Source organism: Haliaeetus leucocephalus, unplaced genomic scaffold (assembly GCF_000737465.1).
Source record: "Haliaeetus leucocephalus isolate CR32 unplaced genomic scaffold, Haliaeetus_leucocephalus-4.0 Scaffold240, whole genome shotgun sequence".
In the NCBI taxonomy this organism is placed as follows: Eukaryota; Metazoa; Chordata; class Aves; order Accipitriformes; family Accipitridae; genus Haliaeetus; species Haliaeetus leucocephalus.
This window is the reverse complement of record NW_010972676.1, coordinates 6,825,060-6,843,252: the sequence shown is the minus strand read 5'-3', so window position 1 is coordinate 6,843,252 and position 18,193 is coordinate 6,825,060. Positions and strand designations below refer to the sequence as shown.

At 41.3% G+C, this 18,193-nt stretch overlaps 1 protein-coding gene across 1 annotated transcript in view; it reads left to right on the top strand.

The window, feature by feature from the left end:
* Nucleotides 1–772: 772 nt before the first annotated feature.
* The window catches only part of WDFY1 (WD repeat and FYVE domain containing 1), a 54,699-nt gene continuing 37,278 nt past the window's right edge, over nt 773–18,193 (top strand). Inside the window, exons 1-6 of the mRNA XM_010568279.1 lie at nt 773–841; nt 7,631–7,698; nt 9,112–9,185; nt 10,404–10,458; nt 11,808–11,958; nt 14,681–14,793. Of these exons, the coding sequence (XP_010566581.1) occupies nt 7,692–7,698; nt 9,112–9,185; nt 10,404–10,458; nt 11,808–11,958; nt 14,681–14,793 (400 nt within the window). The 5' untranslated portion in view covers nt 773–841; nt 7,631–7,691. The remainder of the gene's footprint in view (nt 842–7,630; nt 7,699–9,111; nt 9,186–10,403; nt 10,459–11,807; nt 11,959–14,680; nt 14,794–18,193) is intronic.

Here is an 18,193-nt window from a genome sequence, read left to right as displayed (position 1 = left end):
CTCGGCGGAGGGTCGGGTCGGGTCGGGTCCGCTCCCCTCCCTCGGCGGTCTCCGCTCTGTGCGGGGCTGCGGCTGAGCCCCCCCACCCCCGATGCTGGAGTCCCCCCCGGAACCGGGCTCAGCGGCGGCGCGGTCCCAGCGGGAGGTGGCGGAGCCGGGGAAGCATAGCACTGGGGCGGGGGGAAATCAGGTTTTACGCTGTAACTTTGCCAGGGGGCACGCAGCCGTGACTCTTTGCCTGGAGCCATAAGGAAGTGACCGAAGCTGCAGTTCAAGGGAGGAAAATAGCATTAGGCGACTTCCCGGAGCTCTTGGAGGGAGGCAGCGGCTGAGCCCACACGGCTGCGGGTGGGAGCGGGGCTCGGGAGCGCAGAGCTGACAGCGTTCCCCTGCCGATAGGAAAAAGCTGTTGTACTTCATGCGCGCTTTCCAGCACCTGCGAAGTAGATGGAAAAGTACAACTCATTTGTGGGAGTAAAAGGGTTCTGCAGCGGTTACTGGCAGAACCAAAAATGTGGGAATACGTTTCCTCTGCCTTCAGCTGTGCTGGCTAAATCACTCGTAGGTACGTTATTGCTTCCCCTGTCTGTCAAGAGGGTTGGAGCTCCCTGAGCTGCTTCAGTCAAAACAAGACCATTCTGATGGCTCCGTCTGAAGGTCTCAAACCTGCTTCGTTCTGGCTGAAACAGTTGAGGGAGTGAGTTGGCACATCTGAGGGGAGAGGCGGTGATGAGCTGCTGAGGACAGTGATTTCTGGTTGGAAGGGAAAACGTCTTCAGAGTCTAATCCTGATCTTCGACACTGGCTCACGTAGTATGTGAAACATCTGTCACAAAAGCTGGTAATATCGTTAAGCGGTTATTCAGATGAAACAAAAGTGGAAATGAGGAAGCAAGTAGCACAGAGGGTTGTTGGCTAGGGGAGGGGGGAGGGGTCTGCAGTGTAGTGGTAAGAGCTGGAATTTCCCCGTGCTATGTGGAAAGTGACTTTTAAATGTGAAGAGGGGTAGGAGATGCTTCTTAAGAGCTCCTGTCCAGAAACTGCAGTGGTGTTTGAAAGGACCACGTTAAAGTATGAAAGTGCATTCTTTGAGATGTAGCTTGGTGGAGGCATAATTTTACTGTTATCATATAAAACTTTTAAAAATGAATTTGCATTAATTTTTGCATAAATTCTTATTTGAAAAGCCTGACCTTGCGAGAAACAGTAGGATGTGAGTGCTGAAAATCAGCAGAGCTATGGTGTTACTTGAACTAGTAAACTAGGTTTTCTGCCATTTATTTTTAGGTCAAAAAGAGCAAACAGACCAGCTAGCAACAGCACATGGTAACTTTATAAGCTTACTGTTAGCCAAGACATTCAATATTTGGATGTGGAGGGGAACAGATCAAGTGCAAAGGGTGTAAACTTGTCCTGGTTTAAGTGAAGTTTACCACATATTGTTAGTTTTTCATTAGCTGGTATTAAAGTGACAAAATTTGTATAGGACATGTCATGGTGCTCTTATGCAGATCAGGTGGAAACACTGTCAAATTTGTCCTACTTCTCAGGGACCTGGCAACATAAATCTGGTATTAAAAAATGTGAAGCTATAGCCACACCTATTGGTGTTGATTATCAGCATTTCTCAGAATCAGAAAGTGCTAGTCTATCTTCACTTCCTATGGAGAGGTGGTAAGAATGTATTTTTCATTGGCATGCTAAGAATTGTTTTCAAGTGCCAGTTGAACTCTTTAGAAAACGGGCAGTAGAAGTAGTTGAATTTGGAAGAGGAAGGCTTAAGTAGTTCCTTAAAGTGGCTAATTGGATTCCCCCCCCCCCCCCCCCTCCCCCCCCCCCCGAAGATTAAAATACTTAATTCTTAGATGAGCTGTCAATTATTGGGACTGGAGTAAAAATCCATTGCTGAATTCTAAAAGCCTGAAGTACAAATACTGTAAGTTTGGGGTAACTGAAAGCAAAGATTTCCTTATGTTGTTTAAAGGCTATTTGAAAATATTTTTTTCTGAAGCACTTGGAGTCAGGCTCCTATTCCTAAAAATATTTTTTTCAGCCATCAGATTGGGTGCCTGTTGTAATAGGCCATCACAGAAGTGCTCTTAAGTGCATTAATATTGGTGTTGGAGATTATACCATCAACTTCTAGCATGTGGCAGATATCTTGGTCGTCTTTCCCAAGTTTCCAGAATGCTGGAGTTTTGGGTGCTGGAAGGATTCAGCACAGCATTAACAGGATCAGAGAATAAAAGGCATATGTGCTTTTCAGACTGTACAATTAGATGTCAAGGTATTAAATATTTTCATGCTCTTAGACCACAGGACATCATACTGTGTAATGTGTGCAGTGAAAGGTATGTAACAGAGGGAAACAGAGTTTTGTGACTCCACAGAACAGTACCTGCCTCTTCAGAGCTTGATTTTGCAACTTAGTAGGGCTTCTTAGAGTTTAAAATGTAATTTCCTGCCTGGTAAAGAGGTAGACAGCTTCCTTCACTGTTGTAATGCCTATATAAAAGCAGCAGCGTTTGAATCTCGACCCTTTGAAGCAGTAGTACATACTGCTGCTTGTTGAACCGTAATTGTACCTAGCTTGCAGCAAGCAGTGACATTTGGATGTGTTAGGTATGTTTTCTGGCTTTGATTGGAAGATGGACTTGGTTGGTCTTTTCCCTTCCTGTGGAAATAACTTTCTGTGGTACATGTTGGATAACATGTTTTGGATGGGACTGGACAGTGTCCTTTTTATTCCACTCTTATGTGCGGTTGTTCTGGTATCTTAGTACTGTGCAGGATGCAGTTGGCTTTTTGGGTGCCAGTGTGGGCTGAATCTTAACGTGTACAAACACGTTGAGTTTGTTTTGATACGCTTCCTGAAGGAGAGAAGAGGAAACAGCAATTTTTAAGAGTTCATATCTGAGTTAAACGTGAACAGAATTGTATGGTACAGGCTTGCAGAGGTTTGCCTGTAGCAGACAATGCCAGCTTTTAAACTTAGAGGTCTAATGCTGAAGGTTAGCAGTCTGAATGCTTAGACTGTGTTGGTAAGAGCCAAGGATGCAGCTGCATCTTTATCTGGACAAGTTTTGATGTCAGATACAGACTGTGCAAGGAGAGCAGAGGCTGTTACCCACTTCTGGTGTGTGTAAATTTCTAAGCTTTGGACTCAAGGCTAAATTCGTGTTGCCTGCCTTACTAAGGGAGTTTACTTAGATCTTTAAACTTTCAGAAACTGTTGCACTGTATTACCTCTAATCTGGGATACCTCCTACAATACATGAAAGCCTACTCACTGACATATCCTTCACCTACAGTTTAACTTGTTGTCAAACTTACTGCTCTCCTGTTTGTTTACTAAAGATGGGGTGTAGGTGTTAATACTGCATAACTGATTATGCTGCTAGCAGCAAACAAAGTACGGAGTTCAAGAAGTAAAAGCTGCTGTGTACGCCAAAAGAGTAGGCCAAAGTATTTTTGATTAGATCTTAATACAGCTAAAGCTGTCAAGTATTTCATAATAACCACTCAGAGGAATGCGTTTGCAAGTTTATGTAGTGAGGAAAACATTGGTGTGCAAACATTCTCTTTGAATGTTGTAGATTATCCTCTTGTTAGAGGAGTTGTAGTTCTTTCTATTTTAAATTATATTTCCTAGGATGAGAAGTAATAGTTCTATTTTCTTTTTGAGGGTACAAAAGATGCCATAGTAGATCTGTGAATACCAATAAAAATGTAGCTCTTTTTTTAAAGTTTTGAAGCCAAAAAAGGAAGCAGGAATACCTGCAGGAGTTAAATAGTTACTTTTCCCGATCTGATTATTTGGCAGGATACTTTGCCATCTGTGAAGCTTTCTCAGAGCTTACCTAGAAGGGATGATTAACTCTGTGTCCCTATGGGCATCTTGCATGACCCTGGCTCTGCGACAGCGTTTGGATTTGTTGCAGTGTGTCCCTCAGCTTGGGCAGTCAGCTCGGGTACCAGCTGTGGGTTAGATCTGGCTGTTTGAGGCTGGCTTGTGTTTTCTCAGAGCTGAGGTAGGCCAGTGTGGGCTGCACAGATCTGTGATACAGTCAAATCTCTGGACTTAGCCTTATTATCCTTGTTCTCAGCAAACAAATAACTAAGGCAAGATGAGTGTTTCCCAGCTGTAGGTGGGGATGCTGAGGGATGATAAGCTAGTGTACATGACCCTAAATGCAAGATTAAGGTAGTCTATTTACCACAGGTTAACAGGATCTCTAGAGCCACTAGCACATCTGAATGCTGGTGTTCTGTGACCATCAGCAGCTGCTATTGCATTGCAACTGCTGCTTAAGTTGCAGTATTAAGGTTTTTTTCAGTTATGGAACTTAAATATTGGTCAAAAATAAAGTTTTAGTGAGAAGAAGTTCAATAAAAAGCATCAACTACAAGCTGTGTCCTTGAGCTTGCATTGCACTGTGATTAAAACAGATTCCTAATGCTGTTTTGGGAACATGGTCAGTAGCAGTGTAATACTTCCAGTTTATTTTGACTACCAGAAAAATGCAGTCTTCTGTTCTTGCTAGGAAGACAATTGTTAGTGATTGATTTCAGATAGGAAAGCAATTGTTAGTGGTTTGAAGGGGTTAGGAAGATGCAGTTCTTGGAACAGGGCTAGTGTAGCTGTGTGGTACTTGCTGCAGTGCTTGTATTGTAACAAGTTTGGATTTGCCTGCCAATCTTTCATCACTTCTTTCTCCCTAACATACATGCATTTGGCTTTTAGAGGGCAGCATATGTGGCATGAGCACAAATACCGTTGGAACACTGAAGGATTTTCTTTGCTTTCAAACCCCAACCTTTTTCTCCAGCACCATTAGGTGCTTACTCACTCTGTAAAAGAAAGAGCAATTGAGAACAACAAAAATCCTTAGAAATTGTTAAGACCACACTCAATATTGCTTAAAGATGGCTTTTGTGTGTGTTTCTTTATATTACATACCCCCCCCAACCAAAAAAATACCTTTTGAATTACTCTTCTATAAATGTGCATGCTTTCCAGCTGAAAGCAACTCCTGGTTCAATACTCAATGTTGAGGAAGCCTAGAGGTCTATTTTAATCTTGTTTTACCTCCTCCTCCGACTCTCAGATATCTGAGTCTACTATAATTTAAAAAGTAGGTATCTATCTCCGAGTGCTCCTTAATGAGTTTCAACATTTTCATATCCTTACTGCGACTGCTGTCAAACCAACCTGTGTCTTTCTAGGCCCTTAGTAGGGAATCCTTAAGGAAAGGTGAGTGATAGCCAGCTCTTCTCAGGTACTGAGCACAGGCCTCTTCATTAAATAAAGATGAAGTTTTGAAAAGACTGCTAAAGACTCTAGGGTTGATATGGTTGTTCTCATAATAAAACAGTTTCATGGTAGAAGGAGACTTGTGGAAGTGGAGGGCTTCTCTAGTCCTTTAAGCTAGAACTGGTATTTCACAAATAATTTGTCTTAACAAAAGGAGATGCACCACAATAACAGGTCTGTAAAAGAATCAAGGAGAAGTGGGATTTTGGCACAGGTCGTTTGCTGACTATGGTGAAACAACCTCTTCAAATTTTGCTCAGTCAGAGCTTTGTATAATTAGATATAAAGCTGTCTGACAGCTTATCTTTGCAAGCACGAGGCTAGTGAAGGTCTAATCTTACTTAAACCAAAATAAGAAGCTTTCAGAAGTTAATTTTGCTAACTCTTGCAGCTATTTGCTTAGGCTCTCAACTTCAGTGAGGGACTGTACTGTTGATGATCCCTGTACAAATTATACTTCCAGGCAATAATTTGCTTAGAAAAAACAAATCCTTGCTTCCTTTATATTAATTCCTAGTTTAGTATAATTGACCAGAATACTGAGAGGAAACAAAGTCTAATTTGGGGAAAATCAGCAATGCATGATCTCAATCACTGTGATAACTCCTAGTCTTTTTATATCAAAAACAATTGCATGATTTTGGCTAGAAGTGAAAGAGTTAAATTAGTAATGGTAGAAGCTACCATCTGAGATGTTCAGAACAGTTTGATTATGATGGACTGGAGTAATGTGCCACTGACCAGGTGGAAAAGTGACTTGATTCAAAAGCTGAAAATTATTGTTTTGAGGCAGTGTGTACTCAGCTGTATTGATTTCAAGTTTTAGAAAAGGAAAGTAGTACATTGAGGGTGGGCATTGTCTGCTTTATTTTTGAGTGGTCTTTTAAAGAAAAGCCCTTAAATGGATTACAAAATTAGAATGCTACCCTTATATCTTCAACCTCAAAAGTTCTAGCCCTGATGCAAAATATCAGTCCCTTCCTGTGCTCTTTTTGTTAAACTCTTACTGGCAATCCTATATGATGTTTAGCAAGTCTATTCCCTATTTTTTTTCTAAAAAATTCTAAATACCAGGCCTTTTTTTAGCTAAAAGTAAATAGAACAACTCATCTCGATGAAGTCTCTTGACAGTGTTTCCAGGTACGCATATTTACAGATCATTTAGGTTTCCATTTAGGAATGAGGAAGTTAGTTTTAAACCATAACAAGGTGGCAAACAATGGTTTGGAGAGGAAATTTCAAGTAGTCCTAAAATAACCTTAATACTGTCTACATGTGTGCTCTTAACTTCTTGATGTAGATTCCCTTCAAATGTGCCTATTGTAGGAATGTTTTTGGCAGTAACTTTCCACTTCCTTGCTGATTCTCTTATATCCCTCCTCCCAGGATTTGACAGTCATGAGAGTGGTATAATGCTAAATGTTCTCAAGCCTGTTTTTCCTTTCCTTCCACGGCCTGATTCTGAAAGGTTACAAACTAAAAACAATTTTATAAAGAGCCTTAGCGTGCTGTCCAAGTCATCTTGTCAACTTCTTTCAGTTCCCATTTAACTGGCTAATCAATCCTGTTCGTATTTAGGCCAGAGGAGCAGTGCAAAGTAACAGTGCTACTAATGTTGCTTGTCCTTTGCATTCATTCGTACATGAGGGAGTAGATGCATGGGTTAGAGGAAATAATACTGAACTAGATATGATGTCCTCTATGGATCCATACATCAATATTTGGGGATGGACATGTCAGTAATGTGCTGGTCTGGAGGATGAGGTGCTTCTGTTACTAATATTTAGTATATGGCTTGCTGAAGGATGAGTTGCACAGAGAAGCTGTAAGAATTCAAAAGTTCAGACTTCCATAATGGAATGATTTGCAAATATAGGTTTTTTTTAAACATATCAAACACTCTGCTACAAAACAAGCTGTGGTTTGCTCTGCCAAAGCTGGGAAGAACATGCAACTTGAATTTGACTTAAATCAGCCAGAGCCAAGGAGAAGGAATTAAAGGATTGCAATATGTAGCATTTTCTGAGGTGAGCTGAAATAGTATTTCTATTTCATGCTTACTGAAACTCAATGTATAAACAGTTTTGAAGAAAACACTTCAGAATCCAAGGGTGGCTATTCTTAGTACTATTATTCTTGTTATGTTAGAGTACTGTTGGAGTGTTATTATTTCTATTATGTCGTTCCTCAAACTATTATATTTGAGTAGCACAAAAGCTAAGAGGATTGGAGCTGATATATCAAGTATTGAACTGGTTCAGATGCAAGGGATGATGGATTTACAACTGTCTTCTCCCTGCTTTTCCCATGACACAGAACAATACGAGTATGGCTGAAGAGAGACAGTGGACAATACTGGCCCAGCATCTATCACACCATGTCATGTAAGTACAATGGTGGAGATGGTAAATGATGGCCAAGCATAGCTTGGGTTTTGTACCTGTGCTGTGTGTGGGAATACCTCCTTCCCATTTCCTCAAGTGCTGGATTCACTTGATGATCTTGAATTTGGGAACTTTGCAGCAACTCTAGCTCAGACTTTAATTTGAAACTAGCTGTGTAGTGGGTGAGATCGAAGGCAGCATTCTGTCACAACGAGATCCTTCACCAGGTAAATCACTGTGTGGATCTGCAGCTGTAGATGTCTCAAATTCTGGCAAATAACTCATCTGCCGAATAAGTGAGCTTTTCAAACCACTAGCTGAAAGTTCAGACATAAGAATATTTTCTGCTTTCCAAGGTGTGCATCTTTTTTCCTTTCCCCCCCCCCCCCCCCCCCACCCCCCCAGCATTTAGATTATTAAGAAAGCAATACTGAGTAGCAGCTTCAGTGTTGAGTAGATCTTGAGTGTCGGTGTGCTTTTTTGATTTTGAAACATGACTCAGCCTGGGTACTTTACTGTAACTTTTTTAATGTAGAGTTGCTACCTAGACACATACCACATATAAGAAGAGGGAATACAATGGCAGAATAAAATGTCATACAATTCCAGACTGTCCTGTCTGGCTTTAGATTTCTAAAAACACCTTCAAGGCCACATTTTCTGAGGGTCTTGGAGAAGAAAGTATTAGTTTAGAACACTGAATCCTTCTTATCCTTGTAATTTGCAAGTTTAATGAGGACATTCTTCAGTGAATCTTTTTTGCAAAAATGTCATTAGGACACTTTATTGTAACTTCATTGTTATTGCTTTTCACATCTATTTTAACTCTTAATTTCAAAAAGGGAAATAGGTCTTCAGAGGTTTTCTGCTAAAAGAGATTGTATGTAATCTCAAAAACATGAGTCTCCTTAAAGTTGCAGATGTTGAGACATGATTCCATATGAAGTTGACATGCAATTACATATTTCTGTCTCCCACTTTACTCTCTCTAATGATACAGTCCTCAAATGTAATGAACGGAATATTGTTCTTGTGTACAACTCAGGACTCCATTTGAGGTAATTTTAGTGAGCTCAAGTACTTAAGTGTAACCAGCAGCACATGCTGTTGCTGCTAGCTTGGCTTTCAGCCTGTGTAAAATTCCTCTTACTGAGTTGCACCTTGTGGTGGGAAATCATGTTTGCATGTGGTTCCTAGCAGTACATCTGAGTTCCTGTAGTAGTGTACCTTTCCTCAGCTTCACATATGGGAATTTAACTGTCTTACCAAGAGACATTATCTATGCAGACCAATTTCTATCAAGCTACTTAATCTTAAACAGCTTTTGTCCTGAGTGAAAGAATTGGTTTTAATGTCATGTGTATCCTAATACTTCCTTTTCAATAACTGTAATGTGCTTGCTTTTTTTGACAGCACCATGTTCAGCCATGGCTTATCATCATGACAGCAGACGAATATTTGTAGGCCAGGATAATGGAGCTATCATGGTAAGTTGCTGTGACTTTTCTTCAGAACGTGGATTAGAATTGCTTAGATTGTCTGTGAGCACCAGGTGTTGCTGGCAGCTGATAGTTTGTTTTCTTTCCCTTCTGTTTGGAATGCAGCTACCACTAAATGGCTGAACTTCTTGGCAGTTCACCTGAGTTGTACATGGGCGGACTGCAAGTAAACAAGGGTTCTTCTGGCTAGATGTGAGCCAGCTAGCCTCAAGAAGTCATTGCGCCATTAGCATAGCAGTGGACCCAAACAATTACACTTTATCAAGGAATTATTTTGAGGAGTACATTAAGCTGGGCAGAGTGCCATGGCAGTGTGCTAACAGGGGTTGTGAACTGCCCCTAGCTTGCATCTGGCCAGAAGTATGGATCTGCCTGTATCTCACCATGCACATGTCTCTGGATTTTCTTGCTGCAGATCTTTTTATGATGTGGAAATTTCAACACTAGCTCTAAAATTACAAGAGGCAGGGTTGGTTTCTTTCTGGGAAGTCTTCCTTCTGTCTTTTTGTATTCTTGCTGTAATTGCTCTCCCTTTCTTGGAGAGCAGATACATATGGCAGAACAGAAAGTGGGTCTGTAGTCTTCCCCTCTTTTCTTGGCAAAGGAGGGGAATCTTGTGATTCTCAGATGCTTTAATGGCTTCCTTTCTCTATGAAAATAAGGTCAAAATAATAACTGTCCTTTAAGGAGCCAGGGTACTGCATGAGTGTCATAAATAGTGATTCTACTGATAACTACTGTGAATAGCCTACACAGAACTAATTGAATAGTGATTCTTGTGATAACTACTTGAAACTGTAAACTGAGACTTCTAAAATTTCAGTAAGCCTAATGGATCAAATAGAGAATACTGTCACTTAAATCTGTCTATTATGAAGTCTCAGATACTTAAATTCTAAATACTACCAAGATACAGGGGGTTTTGTTCCTGCTAGGGACAAATGAGATCTTATCTCTTCCTATAATTTCCTTTCAGCAAACTCTGTTCTGAAAGGATGCTCCCTGTTGAAAATGTAGTTTGCTAATAACCTTAATTTACAGTTGGTGTGTCAGTGTGCTATGGTCCAGCCTGAGAAACTGCTAGTTTTTAGTGAGATCTATTGCTGCTATGCAAATTCTGGCCTGTGAGGTTACTGCTCTTTTTGCGGTATCAATATTGCTTATGTCACTATGGTATCTTTTCTAACAGTTCCACTTTGCTTTTAGGAGTTTCATATTTCTGAGGACTTTAATAAGATGAACTTTGTGAAGACTTATCCAGGTAAACTGTTAACCAGTGTCTAGACTAACGTTTGTGTGAAGAGGAGGCACCTAAAATGTGTGGGAAACTGGACATCATCACAGATTAATCAAGTCCATATATGCTTTAAACCTGACAGACCTTCTAGCTGTCACTTAGTTGGGGATAACTGCCATAAGATAAATGCTCTGTTACTGAGTAATCTTCAGTCAGGTCAGTCTGAGTTACAGTCATCATTAAGTTCAGTACATCATTAGTGTAATGAGCCAGAACTAGTGAGTTCAGATTTTGCTCTTCAAGTGGAGTAGTTACACTGCATGAATGTTAGGGTAAGAGCTTTCTAAACGTGCATTTTGGCATTTGCAATTTCCATCTTTACTTTCTGTAATCACTGGGCTTGGTTACTTCTAGCTGAAGATAAGAGTCCTTGCCTTCTCTGTCATCTTAAGAGAGCAATAGGGATGAAAAAGATCTTATTTTTCCAGTACATGGGGAATAGGGATTGTCCTAATATTTATGGAGATGCTAATTCCAGCATTTGTCTACACATCCTTAAAAGAAATACAGAACTCAATTGCTGGTTAAAAATTGGAATATTAATGTGAAAGGCCTGAAGGAGACTCTTAAAGACTGCAGATTACCTAGGGAAACAAAGTGCGGTCAGTCTTAATGACTCCCTGACACTGATAGAAGCAACATTCTTGCTTAGGAGGAAAAGACCTTTTTCTTAAAGCAACAAAACTCCCCTTTATCCTAAGGAAGATGACTTAACAACTCAGGCAAGGGAAGTCCTTCCATCTTGGGGGCAAGGGGCACTTCTTTCTAATGCTCATGTAACTTCTTGCTTAGTGGCAGCGTTCTAAACAAAGCTGGGTGGCATTTGGTTGCTGTCACAGGCAGCAGTTTGAATGCTGTGGGCTAGATATACTTTCAGGTGCTTAAAAGCATGAATCTGAGCATAGCTCCCCTGGGGTAAGGAAAAGAGGCACTTAAAGAAAGCAGTTTAGGTTTTTAGATGTGTTACATTACTCCCCAGAAATTCTGGCCTAACTAGAGGAAGCTGAGGGTTTGGCTGCTCCTTAACTAGAGCATCTTGGGTATCTGGGCTGAACTCAGCTTCTCTCTGTGGGAGAAAGGCTTAAATTAGCTGACTGCATGTTTGGTTCAGTTAAGCTATTCAGAAGGCAAATACCAACCAGAACAATGCTAACCTTTTAATTCAGCCTAGAGGCAAGTATAATATGATGGTAAAAATGTCTCCTTGGGGCATTGTTTACATATCTTCAACCTATGTCTCTCTGAGTTAGAACGTAAGAACATGTCACATTGATTTTTAGGAAAAAGTAGCCAGAATCTTCTTCTTCCCACAGCTCATCAGAATCGAGTGTCTGCTATTACTTTCTGCCTGACATCAGAGTGGGTTATCAGCACTGGTCATGACAAGTGTATCAGCTGGATGTGCACCAGGAGTGGGAGTATGCTGGGGAGACATTACTTCACCTCTTGGGCTTCATGTCTACAGTATCCTTTGAAAAATGATTGCTACCCTGAAACTGGAAGAGTACTTTGTTCCTTTAGCTCAATTTGCTCCCTCCTTTTCTTGTAAAAAAGCTAGAGTGAAATCTCTTGCAAGTCTGCAAACCCTTATTCTGATTAGGTGTTTAATACCTTTATTTGTTAGCTGTTGTTAGATAGTAGAAGGGCATGTTCTGACCTTGAGTTACAGAAATTGCAGTGTGTACTAGTTCCTAGTTTTGAGGTGTTTGTCTGTAGCATCTTGTGGAAGTGACTACTAACTGTATCTACAGCCTGGCCTGTATACTTCTAGCTGAGTCACTTTGTTCAACAGATGCCAGTGTGCGTTTGAGTCCTAGAGCATAAAACATCATGAAAACACTTTTTACTGCTTTAATTCTTCTGTCTTTGCTCACGTTAATCTTTTCTAGTTTAAGCTATGAGGTACATTGAAACTTTATTCATTACGAGTAGTAATTTCTCTGTGTGCAGTTTGCTTTCCTTGCAAATTACTTTTAACTGCAGCATTTTTAGCTTAAGGACTCTGGTTGTCTATTCAGCTGTAAGTACTTTAGGGCATTCTTTATCCATGTAAAAGACTTACAAACACAGTAGCCTAAAATGTAGTTCAGCTATCAAAACTTTTGAGCATGAGTTAAATACTTTACTTTAAATTCTAGAACTATTTTTTAGCACTTGTTAATAGTGGCAGTTTAGATGTGGCTGGACAGTAACTGGAGGTACTGGTTGGTGTATGAGGATTAATGGCAGTAATGTTGTAGAAGTGGCACGATTCAAAAGCTGAAAGAGGTCAACTACGTCTCTTGAAAAAATAAAGACCTCTCTAGAATTGCTATATACCTGTGTAGTGCTGAGAAACTAGGAGGAAAGCTAACTGGTTGCCAGCAGCGTGTCTAGCCTTCTGAGGTCTCCCATCTGTGCAGACCCTGCCTTACTGACTGAAGAGCTAACAGGTTTGTATTGTTGTACTCTTGCTCTTTTCTTCTGTCCTTGTTTTAGAGTTCAGGGGCTTTGTGTCCCACAAAACATTCATGTACAGCTCGCCTCAGCTAAATGCTGCACAGAACTGGGTGAATACTGGTGTGTGTTTTAGGAGACTAGCTCACAGAACAGTCTGGTGCTTCTGAGCCTCACTATTTGAATTCAATGTGTTCTATAGCTAATGCTGCTGCAAATAATAGAGTACTTTATTATGAAAATGGAGAAAAGAATATGACCTTTTCTATCAAGATGAAAATAAATTTCCACTGAAGACCATGGCATTTGAAAATGCATTGTAATCGATCCTGCCTTTGGACTTATGTTTGGAGGAGCTAGCTTTCTGGTGTGCGTACTAGGTGCTTGGTCTCCCTATCAGGAGGTTCCTTAGGAGTTGGTTGTTAATGATCCTGTGTGTAAGCTTCTGAAAAACACAGCAGAGTGCCTATTCTTTACTGGATTAGTGGGGATAATGCTAGCCTGAACTTCCAAGATGAAGAAAGGATCACATATTCAGAGACTAAGTGGATTTTTTGAAAGCGAATTGTTCATCTCAAGATTCTGAAGGCTTAAGAGATTTCAGAATGTCATCAGATGGCAAAACCCCTGCTTTTTTTCACTTACGGTGGTGGGCTTTTTGGTACGCTGACTTTTTAAAGTTAGTCTTTTCTGTTGCATAGAATAGGCTACTTTGCTGGCTGGTGCTTGTGTTTTTGTGTGGCTCCAGGAGGACAGGTGAGTTGATACATAACTCTTGGGTTATGTGGTGTCAGCTGTATGGGGTTTTTGTAGCTCTTCCTTATATCCTGAACAGCAAAAGCCTTCTAAGGGTGGCAAATGATCTGATCCCATCCAGCTTCCTATGCTTTAGTTTCTGGAGACAGTAGTTACGTAGTGACAAAAACTGAATGTCAGAAAATTGTTATGATGTATAATGCTTTTGCCAAACATGCCACCGTGTTAATAGATAAGATGTTAGGATGTGCTGTGACTTTTATGTCAGTGTTAAATGGCAGAACCCTTTCTGAAATACTGTTCAGTCTTTGATACTGTGCTCAAGGACCTGCATCAGTAAACTTGAAAGTGCAGTAAACAGAACAAGAAATTACATGGTCTCACCTTCTCAGTAGCTAGAACACTGGGAGTACACTTCCACTCTAAGGGAAATTAGCTGTGGAGGGTCAACATCCTTGTATCTTAGTTTTCCTCTCCTGGGGGCATCAACTAGTATAATATGCTAGAAAACTGCGAGTTTATAGGAGCAGATACTAAGTAAGACTGAATGCCACCCAATGTCCGGTGAGGTAGTCCTGATGGTAGCTCTGCACTGCAACAAGTAGCCTGAGGAGTTCTGGTATGTCTTGTAGAAGGTCATGAGTGTGTTCTGTAAATATCTGCTAGAAACGGTCTAAATCTACTTGTCTTGCCTTAAACTAGGGGATGGATTATCTCATGGCTTCTCCAGTGGCTTTCTAAAAGGTTTCTCGCTTATTTTCCATACTGTCCTACTTGCACATGTAGGGAAGGGTGAGGAGAAGAGAGGAATGAAAAAGGTTTAACTATTACAGTCTCCAACCCCTTTAGATGTAAGTACATAAATATTTATCTGGAATATTAAAATGTTTTTTTCCAATTTGTTTAGACTCTGTAGCTGACAGCTGTGCTATCTGTTTCAGTGCCATAAACTACTCTTAAGAGCAAATGAGGCTTCTCCTTGACTGGTGTTCAGATATGATTATGAAACTCGCCATGCATTTGTTGGTGATTATTCTGGACAGATCACTCTCCTGAAGCTTGAGCAGAATACTTGCTCAGTTATTACAACGCTCAAAGGGCATGAAGGTAAAGTAACTCTTCGTCTTATAGAATCGTAAAATCATTTAGGTTGGAAAAGACCTTCAAGATCATTGAGTCCAACCATCAACCATGCCCACTAAACCATGTTCTGAAGTGCCTTGTCTACACGCTTTTCAAATACCTCCAGGGATGGTGACTCAACCACTTCCCTGGGCAGCCTGTTCCAATGCGTTGCAACCCTTTCAGTAAAGAAATTTTTCCTAATATCCAACCTAAACTTCCTCTACTGCAACTTGAGGCCATTTCCTCTCGTCCTATCTCCAGCTAGCTGACAGAAGAGACCAGCACCCACCTCACTACAACCCCCTTTCAGGTAGTTGTAGAGAGCAATAAGGTCTCCCCTCAGCCTCCTCTTCTCCAGACTAAACAGCCCCAATTCCCTCAGCCGCTCCTCATAAGACTTGTGCTCCAGGCCCCTCACCAACTTGGTTGCCCTTCTCTGGACATGCTCCAGCACCTCCATGTCTTTCTTGTAGTGAGGGGCCCAAAACTGAACACAGTACCCAAGGTGCAGCCTCACCAGTGCCGAGTACAGGGGGACAATCACCTCCCCGCTCCTGCTGGCTACACTATTTCTGATGCAGGCCAGGATGCCGTTGGCCTTCTTGGCCACCTGGGCACACTGCTGGCTCATATTCAGCTGGCTGTCAACCAGCACTCCCAGGTCTTTTTCTGCCAGGCAGCTTTCCAGCCACTCTTCCCCAAGCCTGTAGCGCTGCATGGCATTGTTGTGACCCAAGTGCAGGACCTGGCACTTGGCCTTGTTGAACCTCATGCAATTGGCCTTGGCCCATCAATCCAGCCTGTCCAGATCCCTCTGTAGAGCCTCCCTACCGTTGAGCAGATCAACCCTGCCTCCCAACTTGGTGTCATCTGTGAACTTGCTGAGGGTGCACTCAATCCCCTCATCCAAACCATTGATAAAGATATTAAGCAGAACAGGGCCCAATACTGAGCCTTGGGGAACACCACTTGTGACCCCCCGCCAACCACAACCCTTTGGGCTCGTCCATCCAGCCAGTTTTTCACCCAGCAAAGAGTACAATTAATTCTACTGGACCCAGATTATAGTACCTCTTTGTAAATTGGGATGAGACGTTCAGTTGGGTATCTCTCTCTTAAAGACAGATACTGGATAAACAACTAGTGCAGGGCAGTAGTTATCAAAAGCTGTTCAGAGCTGTACATATGACTCTCTCTTAAAGAAGAGACATATTCTTGCTGAGGGGAAATCTTAGCCTTATAAATACTGACAGGTATTTTTATTATAGATGAAAAATAAAGGTAAACATATGCATTCAATTAAACACGTTATCCACTAGATGGCCACCTTTAAAAACTTTAGTCTCCTTTAATATTGAAAAGAAAGGACGAGAATGTGTTACTTTTTTTTTTCTCAAGACCTTGTAGGACTATAATAATATGTAAAGCAGCTTTAGCAAACCTCAATCTAGATTCTGAAAAGCCACTTAAGTCTTCCCAGTGCAGACTTTGATGTTCTGATCAATCTTTATGAGACTCTAGTTCAGTTTCCTTTGTTTAGCTGAAACTAAGCCTTGTGCAAGAAATCTACAGAGCCTTTTAGAATCAAAACTGTGTAGTCAAAGACAAATGTCTCTTCCTGTGTAGTATAGCTGAAGTCCTTATATCAGATGAAGAACCAAATAGTCTGTAACATAATGTGGAGCCCCTGTCTGCTGTAATGAGTAAGGCAAGAATGCAAATCACAGAAGAATATGTAATTTAATAATAAGCTGAGAGAAATAAACAAGACTTAATGCCTCTTCCCATGTAGTACTGGCAACTTTCAAATCGGCTGACTAGTTTGCATTTGGGTAGGGGTGAATTACTGGGTCATAAGTCTCTGACCCACTGGAAAAGCCTGCCTTGTTTAATAGCTCTAAGTATAGAGCAGACTTTGTTAAAGCTGGGTAGACTCCTGATTTACAGATTACTGGAAGATGGTAAAGCTGGCTTTGAATAAGGGAGGCAAGTTGAGATTTTCAAATTATAAATGCCTCTTTTGCTTTCAAGCAGAATTTCAGATTGTTTCAGTTAAGAGCAAAATAATTCTGGCCCTAAAGACTCCTTTACCTCTGCATGCTTTTGCACTAGTCTGTATTAAAATGCAACCCCTTGATAGGTACTATTGTTAGTCTGAAAGCAGTATGGTACTACGTATAGTGCATATTCTATCTGTTGAGCTGCGGTGGGCTTCCAAGCACCAACTCCAGCAGTGCTGTCCACATAGCAGACAACCTTGATTTATACATAAGTTCCCTAAGGCAATTGTGATCCTCAAAACAAGAATTGATCTAATATAGAAGTTGATTAATGAGGGGCAGAACCAGGGCGGGTTTTGGTTTTTTTTTTTCAATTATGGTAATAGTAGGGCCTTCATTTTTTTCTTTTTTTTTCTTCTTTTAAAAGCAAAACAGATAATGTGTAACCTTTTTGCCTCCAAAGTATTTACGTAATATTCTCAAGGCCTGGTAACTCTAAACTTAAATGGCATCTAGTTCTTCTCTGAGTGCAGCTGTGTTTGCCAGACTTGAAAGGTTGGACTTCATCTTGTTTCCTTTCTAGCTCTTGCCTAACTGTGACTTCATAAGCAAGCAGGATTTGCTTTGCAGTTTAAATGGTTTTAGAACTATCTTCAACTGTCCTTCAACAGTCAGCTTCCAGAATTCTCCATATTTTAATAGCCTACTCTGTGCAACACTGAGATAATACTCAAACTGCCTTTTATGGTGTGGATGATCACTGTTCTCTCAGAGACTATTCCCAAATGGGTCAGTCTGAAAACAGTGTGGCCCTAAAGGAGGCAAGAAAAATCTCTTGCTCCAGAGAGCTTGAAAGGACTGATTTGGGCTGTAGTTACTGTGGTGGGTTGACCCTGGCTGGAGGCCAGGTGCCCACCAAAGCCGTTCTATCGCTGCCCTCCTCAGCTGGACAGAGGAGAGAAAAATATAACAAAGGGCTCTTGGGTCGGGATAAAGACAGGGAGAGATCACTCAACCAATTACTGTCACGGGCAAAACAGACTCGACTTAGGGAAAATTAAATTAATTTATTGCCAATCAAATCAGAGTAGGATAATGAGAAATAAACCCAAATCTCAAAACACCTTCCCCCCCCACCCCTCCCTTCTTCCTGGGCACAGCTTTGCTCCCAGATTCTCTACCTACGCCACCCCCAGTGGTGCAGGGGGACAGGGAAATGGGGGTTACGATCAGTTCATCGCACGTTGTCTCTGCCGCTCCTTCCTTCTCAGGGGCAGGACTCATCACACTCTTCCCCTGCTCCAGCGTGGGGTCCCACCCACAGGAGACAGTCCTTCACGAACTTCTCCAACGTGGGTCCTTCCCACAGGCTGCAGTTCTTC